Below are 13,090 nucleotides of genomic sequence, written 5' to 3'. Positions count from 1 at the left end.
CGGGCTCACTGCTCAGCGGGAAGCCTGCTTCTCCCTCTCCCTCTGGCCCTGTCCCCTGCTTGTGCTCTCTCTCTCTTCTCTGTCAAATAAATAAATAAAATCTTAAAAAAATAAAATAAAGAGGGTATTCTATGGTATGGAAACTTGCATGTAGAACAAGTTTGCTGCTTTGGGGTAAAGGTTTCCCACACTGACCGCATTTAAAGTCCTTTTGGTGTTATGAATTTGCCAGTACCGAACAAGGTTAAGCCTATGTCTAAAGGCTTTCCTATAATTTCTGGTGTTCGACAAGTTAAGAGAGGCAACTAAGGTGCAACACGTGCTGCACATGAGAGGCCTTTCTGTGTTGAGAACTTTCTGGTACTAAACACCTGTGGCTATTTCAAGGAAGACTTTCCCACACTGGCAGCACTCTTATGGCCCTTCTCTCATGGAACCTTCTGGTGCTGACTCAGACAAGAGATTCTGCTGTAGGCTTTCCCACATTCAATGCATTCATAAGGTGTTGCTCCAGGCTGAGCTCTCTGGTGCTGAATGAGGTTGGAGTTTTGGCTAAAGAATTTCCCACATTTGGTGCATTTATAGGGCCTTTCCCCAGCATGAACTTTCTGGTGCCGAATAAGGGTAGATGCGAGGCTGAAGTCTTTCCTACATTCACTGCACTTACAAGGCCTTTCCCCTGTATGAATTCTCTGGTGCTGAACAAGTGTGGATTTGTGGTTGAGTGTTTTCCCACATTTACTGCACTTGTAACATTTTATTTCTGTATGAACTGTATGATGTGTGCTCAATGTACATGGGTGGCTGAAGGACTTGCCATACTCTTTACATACATAGGATGCTCCTCCAGTGTGAATTTTTCTCTGAGTAATAAGAATCGGTTCCTCCTTGAAGGCATTCCCACCTGTTGAGCATCTGTAGGATCTCAGTTCAGTGTAAGTTCTTAGGTGGTTGACGAGGGCAGAACTCTCCAGGAAAGATTTCCCACAGTTGTTGCACTTGAAGGGTTTCTGTCCGGTGTGGACTCCTGGGTGCTGTCTGATGGAGCTGTGAGGGAAGGTCTCCCTGGTGCTGCTCAGTAGCTTCCCCATACTGTGAGTGGCTTGTTGCTGGCTGAGGCCAAAGCTGGCCTGGAAGTCCATGCCACACTCCCCACACACGAAGGGGTGTTCTGATGAGTGGGCCCAATAAGCTCTTCAGCTGCTCGAGGGTGTCCTCCTCCTCTTCCACTTGACACGGACAACATGAAAGCAGAGAAATGTCAGTGAACTGAGTGCTAGGATTGGACGAGGAGGCACCTTCATCACCAGTGCATGTCAACACACTCAGGAAGGAGTCCATGGGATTGCTGGAAGGTCCCGTGAAGCTGGGGGTGGGGGGTTCTGGATGGAAGGGGCTGACCCTGAAGGCTAGGACCCAGCCAGATGACAGAATGTGAAAGATCTCAACAGAGATGAGGACACAAAGAGGTAGCAGAAGTGGGAGGAGAGCTACGGTCTCCAACTCACTTCTCTGCAAAGGGTTTTGGCAGGGCCTTGGCTACTGGTGACAGCATTGTGAAGAGGCATGTGTCCAGTCCCATGAAAAAGTCATTGCAGCACAGCAGCTGGTTCGAGTGTGACACAGAAGGATATGTGCATGATTCACGCCGTGTGTACAATAGATCCATGCTGGACAGCTCTGCATAGGCTACTGTGCTGGTTATCACCGAACTGTCTCTCAGCTCCAAATTGACCCATTTGCCTCCTCTGTGTAAATGGATTCTTTAAATATTTTTCTTTGCAAGCTTGCATGATGTTAATCTTTTTAAAATATATATATTTTATTTATTTATTTGACACAGAGAGAGACCACAAGCAGGGGGAGTGGCAGAGGGAAAAGCAGGCTCCCTGAGCAGGGAGACCAATGCGGGGCTCTGTCCCAGGACCCTGGAGTCATGACCTGAGCCGAAGGTAGAGGCTTAACTGACTGAGGCACCCAGGCGCCCCTGATGCTAACCTCTGTTAGTAGAGGGCATGGAGAAGGAACTGCAGGATGAACACGGCTTGTTTCCTACTTGCTGTGTGCTCCCTCGGTGGTCTGCTGCTATCTGTGCAACTTCTCCATGAGCGCTCACATCTTCTCCAGTACCCAGCCCCTCTACTCATTCCAATCCTCTGGTGATGTTACCAGTACTTTATTTTGAATCTTCCCTGTTCAAAGCACTGTGTGGTTTCTCTCTGCTGACTGAACCCAAATTGATACAGAACTGATACCGATACTGGTACTGGGAATAGTTCCAGGAGATAGCCTACACAGATGGAATCTGAAGATTGATTTAGTTGTGTTTGCGACATGAGCACAGTGCAGAGCTCCTTGCCATAGAGAATAAGAGTAACCCAGGGCATGCGGTGGTATCAATTAAACAAGCTACTACCTTGTGCCTTGGGAGCCCAGGTGGCTACTGCACTTCACTTTTATGGCAGTAATGACAACTGCAAGGACGCTGGAGCACTTACAGAAAGAACAGAATATATTCAGGTTCTTAAACTATCAGCTCAAGCCACAGTCTGAGAAATAGATGGATTCCGTGACATCCCTACAAGAATCTGATTTCTTACAGCTGCAGGGCTGATGATGCTAAAAATCAAACAAAACTCAATTATGCAGGTGACCGATTTATATCAACTGGAATGGCAATCTTGCCACGTTCTCATGTGAAAATTAGGGCACTGGCTGGTAGCGGACGGGACAATAAAACACGGAGGGTATCTGTGCCGCATCAAGCTGCTAATCTGTAGTAATCTGTTACAGCGGCAATAATAGTTACAACACCATCTCCCAACTCTGCTCCACAAAAAGACACAGAAGACACTCCCTTCGCTAAGATAAATGAGAACTATTATTAGTGAGAGGAGTGAAAATCTCTGTGGTTGCTCTCTTTTGTAAGCCAGTTTTGACTGTAGGAGATGCTGCCATGGAGATGGGCTCTCTGTTCTCTACGGGATGATCCCATGAGTAGCAGAGGCCAAGTGGCAGCACTTAATTACCAAATACAAGGGGGGCACATCCACCATCACAGGCAGCAGTGATGTCCAGGCAGCCAGAATGCTTGGCCTAAAGAGGCCTTTGGCAGTGAATAACTGAGTACAGCATTCCCCAGAAAGAAATACTTGGGGGTATAAGTCATTATGCTAAGAAGGGCTAAATGCAAGTCCCTGAAGCTTCCACTCCCTGCAAAGATGGAAAACCAGAAGTATGGGCGCCTGGGTGGCTCAGTTGGTTAAGCATCTGCCTTCGGCTCAGGTCATGATCCCAGGGTCCTGGGATCAGCCCCGCATTGGACTCCCTGCTCAGCGGGGATTCTGCTTCTCCCTTTCCTCCCTGCTCCTGCTCTCTCTCTCTCTCTCACTATCTCTGTCTCTCTCCAATAAATAAATAAATAAAATCTTTAAAGAAAAGAAAAGAAAAGAAAGAAAAGAAAAGAAAAGAAAAGAAAAGAAAAGAAAAGAAAGAAAAGAAAAGAAAACCAAAAGCATCCCTGGAGGAACTGCAGAGGCTAATGCCACGAGCCACGATACGAAAGGAGCGGAGGCAGTGGTACCCCTCACACCCCACTGAACTCACTAGTCTGGCCTGAGCAGAAGTCAGACGGATCTTGGAGAATGACTGTGGACCCTCCAACCGTAGCTGTTCTTCCAGAGAAGAGCCCAGGCACTCGGCTTGCAGCCAAGGAACTGCCTGGTGCTTTCTCTTCCATACAATTTACAAGCAACACCAGAAACCATTTGCTTTTATCTGCTCAAACCAAACCACAGTGTATGTTCACGTCGTTGCCTCAGGATGACATCAGTTCTGCTCTGTCTTGATATTACACACACATCCCGTTGGCCCACTTCATTATGACATGCTGTGTGGATCTGACGAGCGAGAAGTAGCGACTACTTTAGATACCTTGTAAGAAATACGCAAACAGGGGCGCCTGGGTGGCACAGCGGTTAAGCGTCTGCCTTCGGCTCAGGGCATGATCCCGGCGTTCTGGGATCGAGCCCCACATCAGGCTCCTCCGCTATGAGCCTGCTTCTTCCTCTCCCACTCCCCCTGCTTGTGTTCCCTCTCTCGCTGGCTGTGTCTCTCTCTGTCAGATAAATAAATAAAATCTGAAAGAAAGAAAGAAAGAAAGAAAGAAAGAAAGAAAGAAAGAAAGAAAGAAAGAAAGAAAGAGTCGCAAACAAAAGGGTGGGAAACAAATCCTACAAAAATTCAGGGGCCTGCCACCTCAGTGAAGCTCTCAGGAGTTCAATCACCTGAGTGGGTTGGGAGAGCCCATCTAATCGTTGCACCTCCTCGCACCATCAACCATCAAAAAACATTTGGTAGGACTTTTGGATTTTGGAGGTAAACCATACAACATCCAAATCTACTGCTTCGAACCATCTTCCAAGTCAGCCATCAGGCTTCCTGTTTTAAGTGGAACAGAAAGTGAGGAGGCTCTGAAACAGGCTCGGACTGCTCTACCACCCAGGCCTTATGATACAGCAGAGTCAATGATACTGGAAGTGTCTGCGGCAGATCAGGACACTGTGTGGAGCCTGCGGCAAGCGGCAGCAGGAGAGTCAGCGCACAGACCTCCGGCGTACATCTTAGGCAGATAACTACTCTACTTTAGAGAAACAGTCTCGGGGCGCCTGGGTGGCTCCGTTGGTGAAGCGTCTGCTTCGGCTCAGGTCATGATTCCAGGGTCCTGGGATCGAGCCCCATGTGGGGTTCCCTGCTCAGTGGGGAGCCTGCTTCTCCTTCTCCCTCTCCTTCTGCAGCTCTCCCTGCTTGTGCTCTCTCTCTCTCAAATAAATAAATAAATGATTGGGGTGCCTGGGTGGCGCAGTCGTTAAGCGTCTGCCTTCGGCTCAGGGCGTGATCCCGGCGTTCCAGGATCGAGCCCCACATCAGGCTTCTCCGCTAGGAGCCTGCTTCTTCCTCTCCCACTCCCCCTGCCTGTGTTCCCTCTCTCACTGGCTGTCTCTCTCTGTCAAATAAATAAATAAAATCTTAAAAAAATAAATAAATAAAATAAATAAATAAACGAAATATTAAAAAAATATAGAGAAACAGTCTCTAGTTTGCCAATGGGCCTTTGACAAAGACTGAATGCCTAACCAGGGGATGATGCCAGGTCACCACGTGACCTGAGCTTCCCTTCATGAACTGGTATTGTCCGACCCACATAGCCAGAAATCTAACACTAAATGAAAATAGTACATAAGATCAAGCTTGGCCCAGGACTTGGGCAGTCCTGCACAAAGACTTGCAGAGGAAGAGGGCACATTTGTAGCACAAAGGGGCCGTGACTCCAGCAGGGTCACCAAGCTGGAGACAGGCTGAGATTGGTGGGATCAGCTGGACACCTGTGAAAGACCTGGCCCCCAAACTCTACCTTAGGAAGTCTTGAGGTAATACTGGGGGCTACTCACAGGGTTGCTCAAAGAGTCGAGGGAGAGTTCACCTGCCCCAGTCACAGCACGCACGGCACCCCCATAGGGAACTTGGGAAGGAAGCAGCCCCTCTGGTCCAGCTTTGGGATAGACAGAACTTCTCATGGGAAAAGGCAGAGGGTACTCAGTATAGTGCGGGAGGGCGTAAGGACTTACCCAGAGAGCCGATGAGCTCAAAGTTCTCCCACAGCACATCATGGTATAGGTACCTCTGGGTTACGTTAAGGAGCCTCCCTTGCAGTGATGGGTTCCGCCGATCCTAGGGGTTGAGGATTGGGCAGAAAAACCAATCAAAGGGACACATCGAAGCCTTTGACATGCAAGGATACTATCCTATCTCTCACTGACATCCTAGGTTCCTAGAGGCTCAACACCCCACCACCACCACATCCTGATGCTTCCTTTTCCCTCTAGAACTCTACCTCAGAGAGAATACCAAAGTCACAATGCCATTGATGACTTTCTCCTCATGTTCCTATCAGATTCTGCATCCATCCCACAGCAACAACAGGATGGATGCCATCAATGTTCTGGTCCAGGCACACAGGCCTCACCCTTTCTCCTCCCAGCCCATTCCCTCTGTGTCCCTCACATCACACCTCTCAGATGCAACTAAACCTACACTCACCATTCTTCCTTAGGGCCAGATACCTGCTCCCAAGGCCCTTCAGTTGGCCCTCCCACCTATCAGGCACATATCATACTCAACATCCTCATAGTTCTGCATCCACACCATTCCAGCACAACCTAACCAGTTCACCCCATTGGCAACTCCCTGGCTTCCCCACATGCCCCTCTTCATGTGGTGTCCTGAGAGTGCACGGCATAGCAACTGCAATCCTATCCTGCTCCAGGCTGCCTGCACTTCCAGTGGCCCACTGCCACAGGCATCCTCCTGTCCTGTATTAAAGACTCCCCTCCCTGGCCCTGTTCCTACCTTCAACATTCAGCCACTCAGAACTACGACTGGGTCTCTGAGATGCTGGACTTCTTCAACTCTCCTTTGCACAGGCTGTCCTCTCACTTGCCATGATCCTCCTCTCCCGCTCTGAGGTGTACTCAGAGTCCACCCCACTGGGCCGGGACACTGCCTGTGTCCCAGGCAACTCCCCATCTGCCGCTGAATGCCTCTGCAACCCTGAATGAAAACCCTCAGGCCCCAAAGAGGGCAGATTTAAAGCCTGGTGAGCCTGCAGACAGGTGAATCAGCCCAACCCCAGGCCCACTTACCCCCTACATCCATCACTGCCATGCCACAGGCTGCACCCCAGGTCCACTTGCCAATCAGAAGCCTTGGCCCCCGCCACTCCCCCTCTTCATTCCCTGCTAACATAGGCCCAGACTTCACAGTGCCTTAGTGACACCTACCACCACCTTCCAACTGCACCGTCAGAACATCTGGTCTTCCTTGGCCCCCAGCCTCTTTTCCCACAACTTGTTGGGGCATTCATCACTGTCCTTCATCCCTCGCACATTGTCCCTAGTCCCACTCTCTAGCCCTACCCTTTGGATCTGTCCAGCCCTGATCCTGCAGAATTCCAGAGCCACACAACCAGGTGCCTACATGGTGCCTCCATTCCTGGATATATCACACTTAAACTCTCCAAAATCCACGCTCCAGATCTTGTCCCTGGAATCTACTCTAGCCCCCAACTTCCACATTTGTTGATAGATCTTCAATCCATCAAACCACTGAGTGCAAACGCGTAGGCCACTCGACAGGTCAGTGTCTCTCGCTGCCTCACATCCAGCAGTTGGGCTGGTCCTATTGAAATAACGGATACAGAGTATAAGCACCTCTGCCATCTCCATTGCCACCACCCTGGGGCAGCCACCCGTCACCAGTAGCCTCTCCGTGCCTTCCTCCAGCACAGTCCGTTCTTCCCTCTGTAGCCAGAGGGAGCCTCCCAACACCTGAGTCAGACCACCTCCCTCCGCTGCCCGAAATCAACTATGACTCACAGCACCCTCAGAACAGAGGTCTAGATCCATTCCAGGCCTGACTCCTGCGCTGGCTCTGTTCCCAAAAGACCAGGTGGGACCTGTGTTTCCCTGAACACTCCCAGCTCAGCCTCACTACCGAGCACTTGCTGGCTGCTGTGTCTTTCACACTTTCCGTATCACACCCCATGACTGACAGAGATGGGAACCCTTCTGCATAACCGCTGGATTAGCGGCCAGATGTGACTCCCGAAGCCCAAGTGAGAGGGGCAGGAGGGCGAAGGCGGCAGGGAGGATGCCAACATCCCCGACACGGGGGTCTGAGCGAGTGAGGCCGCGGGGGCACGCTCGACTCACCTGCGCGGGGCCGGTCATCACCGCCGCCGCGGGTCATCACCGCCACCGCCGTCCTACCCTGGGGGCGGAGACGCGCCCTGAAACGCGGACGCCCGGGAGGGTCCCACGTGTCAGCAGACCCGACCGCAGCCCTGCCGATGGATGGATGGCCTCAGTCCCCACCCAGTCCTGCGTAAAATGCCTTCGGGGCCCAGGGTGCCACTTGCCGGGGCGGCGGGACCGAGGACCGGTGAGGAGGCTCGGGAGAGCGCGCGGCCCGGGCGGGTACCTCCGTGAGAGGAAGCCCGTCCCACAGTCGGGACGAGTCTCAGAGAGAAGGAGCCAGGACTGGGAGCTCATGGCTCGGCAAAGATACCACGACGGACCGCGCGCTCACGTGGCTTGTGTAGCAGCACCCAGAGGGCTCGGCCCCCGGGCACGCGCGGCATGCAAGGCACGCGGGGCAAATGGGGCCCCGCGGCGGGAACTACACTACCCAGAAGACACTGCGACGACGCCTCGGAGCTGACCAATGAGGGCCCAGGACAGGGCGTTTCCGGGAGGGCTGCGGGGGCGGGACATCGGCCGTCAGCCCTTGAAGGTGGTTTGTCCAGTTTCAGTTCTGACCGCCCTTCGCTTTGATACCGGTTGGGCGCCGGGGGAGGGAGTCCATAAGGCTCCCCCAACCGGCGGAAATGGGAGTGGGGAGGGCACGGGGTGGGGGGGGGGGTGTCCCGCCACGCCAGGTATGCGCCTTCACCGCGGAGAATGTGCCGTCTCCTCGACCCTGGGCCTCCCCGACCGTAGTGGGACGGCTCCCGGGCTATGTAGCCGAACCGTGGCCTCCGCAGAAGCCGGCGTGTGCCCGCGGCCGCCCCGAGTCGTCCCCAGTGCCGTTGAGCAGCTAAGGGCCCAGGGACCTTGGCTGGAGGAAAAGGAGGTGTGGGGAGGAAGATCGGCAGTTGGATGTGGGCAGAGGTCGTGGATGGCCCGGGCCTTTCCACTGCTCAGTATGTGCGTGTCTCTGGCAGCTGAGGGCTCCACAGTCCCTTTTGCAGAACATCATGGGAGTGGACACCGGAGACCCTCTAGATCTATCCATGTTGTTGCAAACGTCAAGAATCCATTCTTTTTTTTATGGCTGAGTAATATTCCAGCATATACATACCACGTCTTTTTTATCCATGCATTTATTGATGGACACTTGGGTTGCTTCCGTGTCTTGGCTATTGGAAAATAATGCTGCAATAAACATAGGGGTGCATATATATTTTCAAATTAATGTTTTCATTTTCCTCAGTGAATTACTGGACTGTGTGGTATTGCTATTTTTCCATTTTTGAGGAACCTCTATACTGTTTTCCATAGCAGTTGTACCAGTTTACGCTCCTACCGACAGTGCACAAGTGTTCCTTTTTCTCCACATCCTTGCCAATACTCCTGTGTCTCGTAATTTGATATTAGCCACTACAATGACAGAGTTGCCTAGTGGCTAGAAACCACACAAAAAGTTTTCTGGCTCCTGATGAAGAAGTCACAGAGCTGGGGCGCCTGGCTGGCTCAGTCAGTAAAGCTCATGACTGTTGATCTGGAGGTCATCAGTTCGAGCCCCACATTGGGCACAGAGATTACTTAAAACTAAAAAAAAAGGTTTTTTAAGTTACAGAGTTGAAGAATTTAACCAGAACTTGGCCAAAGCTGTATGTAAAACAAAATGGAAGGAATTTGCTAGAGAGGGAAATGGTAGAGGTGGCCATACATAACTGCTACAGTGTGCCTGGCCCAGAGCTGCCTGCGAGTGAAGACCGCTTGGGCGCCCTTCCAGTCGCAGGTCAGCAGCTGGTAGGAGGCGGCAACGCCGTCTCAGAGCCTTCCTTTTGAAGATTGACCAGAGGACTCACAGACTCAGAAAATCTGTTATACTCTTAGTTATAGTTTTGGGGTTTTTTTTTAAGATTTTATTTGAGAGAGAGAGAGCGCGTGGGCATGCATGAGCGGGGCAGGGAGGGCAGGTAGAGGGAAAAGCAGACTCCCAGCTGAGCAGGAGAGCAGGAGGCCCACTCAGGACTCCATCCCAGGACCCCAGGATCATGACCTGAGCTGAAAGCAGCTGCTTAACCCACTGAGCCACCCAGGTACCCCTTATTTGCAGTTATTATAGTGTAAAGATATGATTTAAAATCTGGCAAAGGAAAGAGGCATATAGAACAGGGACTAGGAAAGATCAGGCGCAAGCTTCCGAGTGTCCTCTCTCAGCAGACTCACATGGCAGCACTCACTTCTCCCGGCAACAATATATATGACAACACGTCTGGAGTGTCCCCACCAGGTGCGCTCACCTAAGCCTTGGTGTCCAGGGTTTTCGTTGGGAGACAGTAATGAAGGCGTGCGGCGCCCATGTAACTGACCTTAGTTCCTCAGTCTCCGGCTCCCCCACAGACCACACTGATGCAGCAAGGCCTAAAGCCCCCACCATAAATCACACTATCGGCACAGATGACCTGGGGTGGATCGAGGCTCCAGGTACACAAAGACACTCTTATGGGTGGGATATTTCCTGCACAGTGGTACAGTGGGCAGGGCTGACTGCAGTGGCTCTCCGAGGCTGTGGGACAGGGTAGACCCTGGGATGAGTCAGGCTTCCACTACGAAACAATTAAGCTGCCTTGGCGCCTCACTAGGCCCCTGAATCTGTGCCAGCTGGCTCCAGACAGCGCAGAGTAAGGGCAGCATATCCAGTTTCCTGCACAGATCTCTGATCTCAGACACCTTCAGCAACAGGCTAGCCGGTCCCTAGCACCTGCGCCACCCTGCGTGCCCTCCCCCAGCGGTGATGTGAAAACAATACAGATGGCTCCAGGTCTGAACCATTACAATGCTTCACTCCCAGTCCTCCAACATCAGAGGGCAAGGGGCCTGGAAAAGAGTCAACCACCACCCCCGATACCCCTACCCCCACCAACACCCACAGCTCCATGTTTCCTCCCTCCCTGAAGACTTGGGGGCCTGGAGACAAGTAAGAATGAAATCAGTCACTCTTCCCTTTCTCTCCTTGGTTCTGACACAACTCCCTACTTGGTGCTACTGTGGCTGGCACTGGCTTCTCCCTTGCCTCACCCACACTCACAGAAAGGGTGACACGGTCATCACCCTGGGGATTCAGCCTGAACCAAAGGCCTGGGACTCTGTCATGGGAGAGCAGGTCCAGGGGAATGGCACAGGCCTGCTTGGCTAAAGAAGACAGAGGACGGGGGTGCCTGAGTGGCTCGGTCGTTAAGCGTCTGCCTTCGGCTCAGGGCCTGATCCTAGAGTCCTGGGATCGAACCCCGTGTCGGGCTCCTCCACTGGAGCCTGCTTCTTCCTCTCCCATTCCCCCTGCCTGTGTTCCCTCTCTCTCTGGCTATCTCTCTCTCTCTGTCAAATAAATAAATAAAATCTTTTAAAAAAGAAGAAGACAGAAGGACCATGCTGGTGACTCCACTTTAGGTAGAGGGCCAGCCTCCAAAATGACCTCCATGGGTCTCATTGTCTTGTATTCACAAACTCACTTAGTTCCCTTCCATAATGAATAGGGTACCCAATAGCATATGGGGGAGATGACAGAATGTGACTTCTGAATCTAAGTCAGAAAAGGCATTGTGGCTTCTCCGGCTTTGTTCTCTCTTGGCAGGGGCCTCTTTGACTCTCATGAGGAGAGGCTGGCCCGATCCCTGTAGAATGGAGCACATGGTGTCCCTTTGGCAGCAAAGGGGCAGAGCTGGGGGAGAACCTGGAAAGGGTTTGGGGAACTGGGGACTCCATGAGCTTGACAGGGAAGGCAGTGTGGCCAAGATGATGGCTCCTCTGCTCAGCTTTCTGGACGTCATCTGCCATGTGAGGGCCTTCCTTGTTCCTGAGGTGTCCCCGTGCACCCTTGGTATACAGCAGGTGCTCAATAAATACTTGTAGATTAACTAATTTTCCCTGCAAGTAAAGTGTTTATTTCTGCCCATTTTACAGAAGAGAGAACCGAAGTCTGGCATCTCTGGCACCATGCCAGCCACTGAGGTTGACTCCTCCTCTCTGGGTATTCACAGGCACCAGGACCCAGGAGGAGGTGCAAGGGTGCGGCAGGTGAGGGATGGTTATGTAGCAGGGCTGAAGTGGGCAGAGAGAGGGCGGGGCGGGCATAGCTCTGGGTGGTCACAGAGGCTGGTAGGCCAGGGTGGGGAGGAGGCCCCCATCATCCTGGCCCCAAGTGGTTTCGGGCAGCCCCTTTGTTCGTGGGCAGTGGGTGGGCAGGCACTGAGGTAGTAGTTAGCAGACAAGAATGTTCAGGACCCCTGGGATCTGTCATCAACCTCATTTTAAGGGAGGAGAGACTGAGCTTCAGTCTCCCAGTTGGGAGAGTGGAGAAGCTGTACTTTCCCTAGACCCTAGGGGGACGGTAGTTGGGGGGGGGTGTCAGCCCTGCCCACTGCCCTCAGCCACACCCCTACTGCCCCAGGTCCCTCTGCCTTGATGCCAGCTGATTCAAAGATACAGGTCTTCTTCCAGGTATCCTTTCTTGAACACCCTCCGGCAGAGAGCATTTTCTCTCCCCCTTCTGTGCACCACCAGCTAAGGGCCCCTTTCTGACTCCACTGGCTGGGCCCAACTTCTGCCCCTCCCCACTCTCCCAGCCTGGGACAGAGGAGGGAAGGGATGAGAAGATGAATATCTGAGACTCTATGGTAAGCTGAATAATGGCCCCCAAAGATAGCCAGATCCTAATCCCCAGAATCTGTGAATCTTCTACCTTAAATGGCAAAATGGACTTTGCAGATGTGATTAAATTGAGATGTTTATCTGGGGAAATTATCCTGGATTATCCAGGCGGGCTCAATGTGATCACTGGACCCTTATAAGTGAAAGAGGGAGGAAGGACAGTCGGAGCTCTGAAGATGCTATGCTGCTTTCTTTGAAGACAGAGGAAGACAGGGTGCCTCCTCGGCTCAGTCAGTAGAGCATGGGACTCCTGAACTGGGATTGTGAGTTTGAGCCCCACATTGGGCGTAGAGATTACTTAAAAAATAAAAACAAAATATGAAAATGGAGGAAGAAGTCAAGGAATGCAGCTCTAGAAGATGAAAAGCTAAGGAAATTCTCTCCTGGAGCCTCCGGAGGAGCTAGCCCTGAGGACACTTGACTTTAGCCAGGTAAAAATGATTTCAAAACTCCTGGCCTGCAGAACTGTAAGAGAATTAATGTGTGTTGTTCTAAGGGACTCAGTTATTTGTTGCAGCAGTCAGAGAAAACTAATGCAGACCACCAACCCTGCTCCTGCCTGACCAAGTCCCCTCCCTGTGTGGGCTGGGCTACGG

The 13,090-nt window shown here is 51.9% G+C and overlaps 1 protein-coding gene across 3 annotated transcripts; it reads right to left on the bottom strand.

Annotated features, from left to right (window-relative positions):
- Positions 1 to 72: 72 nt before the first annotated feature.
- On the bottom strand, positions 73 to 8,227 carry LOC103677220 (zinc finger protein interacting with ribonucleoprotein K-like). Of its 3 annotated transcripts, XM_040632878.1 has the most exons (4): positions 7,770 to 8,227; positions 7,036 to 7,236; positions 5,628 to 5,730; positions 73 to 1,229 (listed from the first exon to the last, which is right to left on the bottom strand). In XM_040632878.1, exon 4 carries the CDS (start codon positions 1,140 to 1,142, stop codon positions 429 to 431), a length of 714 nt encoding a protein of 237 aa, XP_040488812.1. In that variant the 5' UTR covers positions 1,143 to 1,229; positions 5,628 to 5,730; positions 7,036 to 7,236; positions 7,770 to 8,227; the 3' UTR covers positions 73 to 428. The 3 variants fall into 3 exon arrangements, with proteins under 3 accessions (XP_040488812.1, XP_040488811.1, XP_008704685.1); XM_040632877.1 differs by lacking the exon at positions 7,036 to 7,236; XM_008706463.2 differs by lacking the exons at positions 7,036 to 7,236; positions 7,770 to 8,227 and adding an exon at positions 6,840 to 7,022.
- Positions 8,228 to 13,090: the final 4,863 nt, after the last annotated feature.

This window comes from Ursus maritimus, unplaced genomic scaffold (assembly GCF_017311325.1).
Source record: "Ursus maritimus isolate PB19 unplaced genomic scaffold, ASM1731132v1 scaffold_19, whole genome shotgun sequence".
Taxonomy (NCBI): Eukaryota; Metazoa; Chordata; class Mammalia; order Carnivora; family Ursidae; genus Ursus; species Ursus maritimus.
Note: the sequence above shows the minus strand (reverse complement) of the source record. Positions and strands in the feature narration are given on the sequence as shown.

Bases quoted from the DNA above. Each gene is read 5' to 3' on its own strand.
- LOC103677220 (XM_040632878.1), bottom strand. From the start codon at position 1,142: ATGGACTTCCAGGCCAGCTTTGGCCTCAGCCAGCAACAAGCCACTCAC.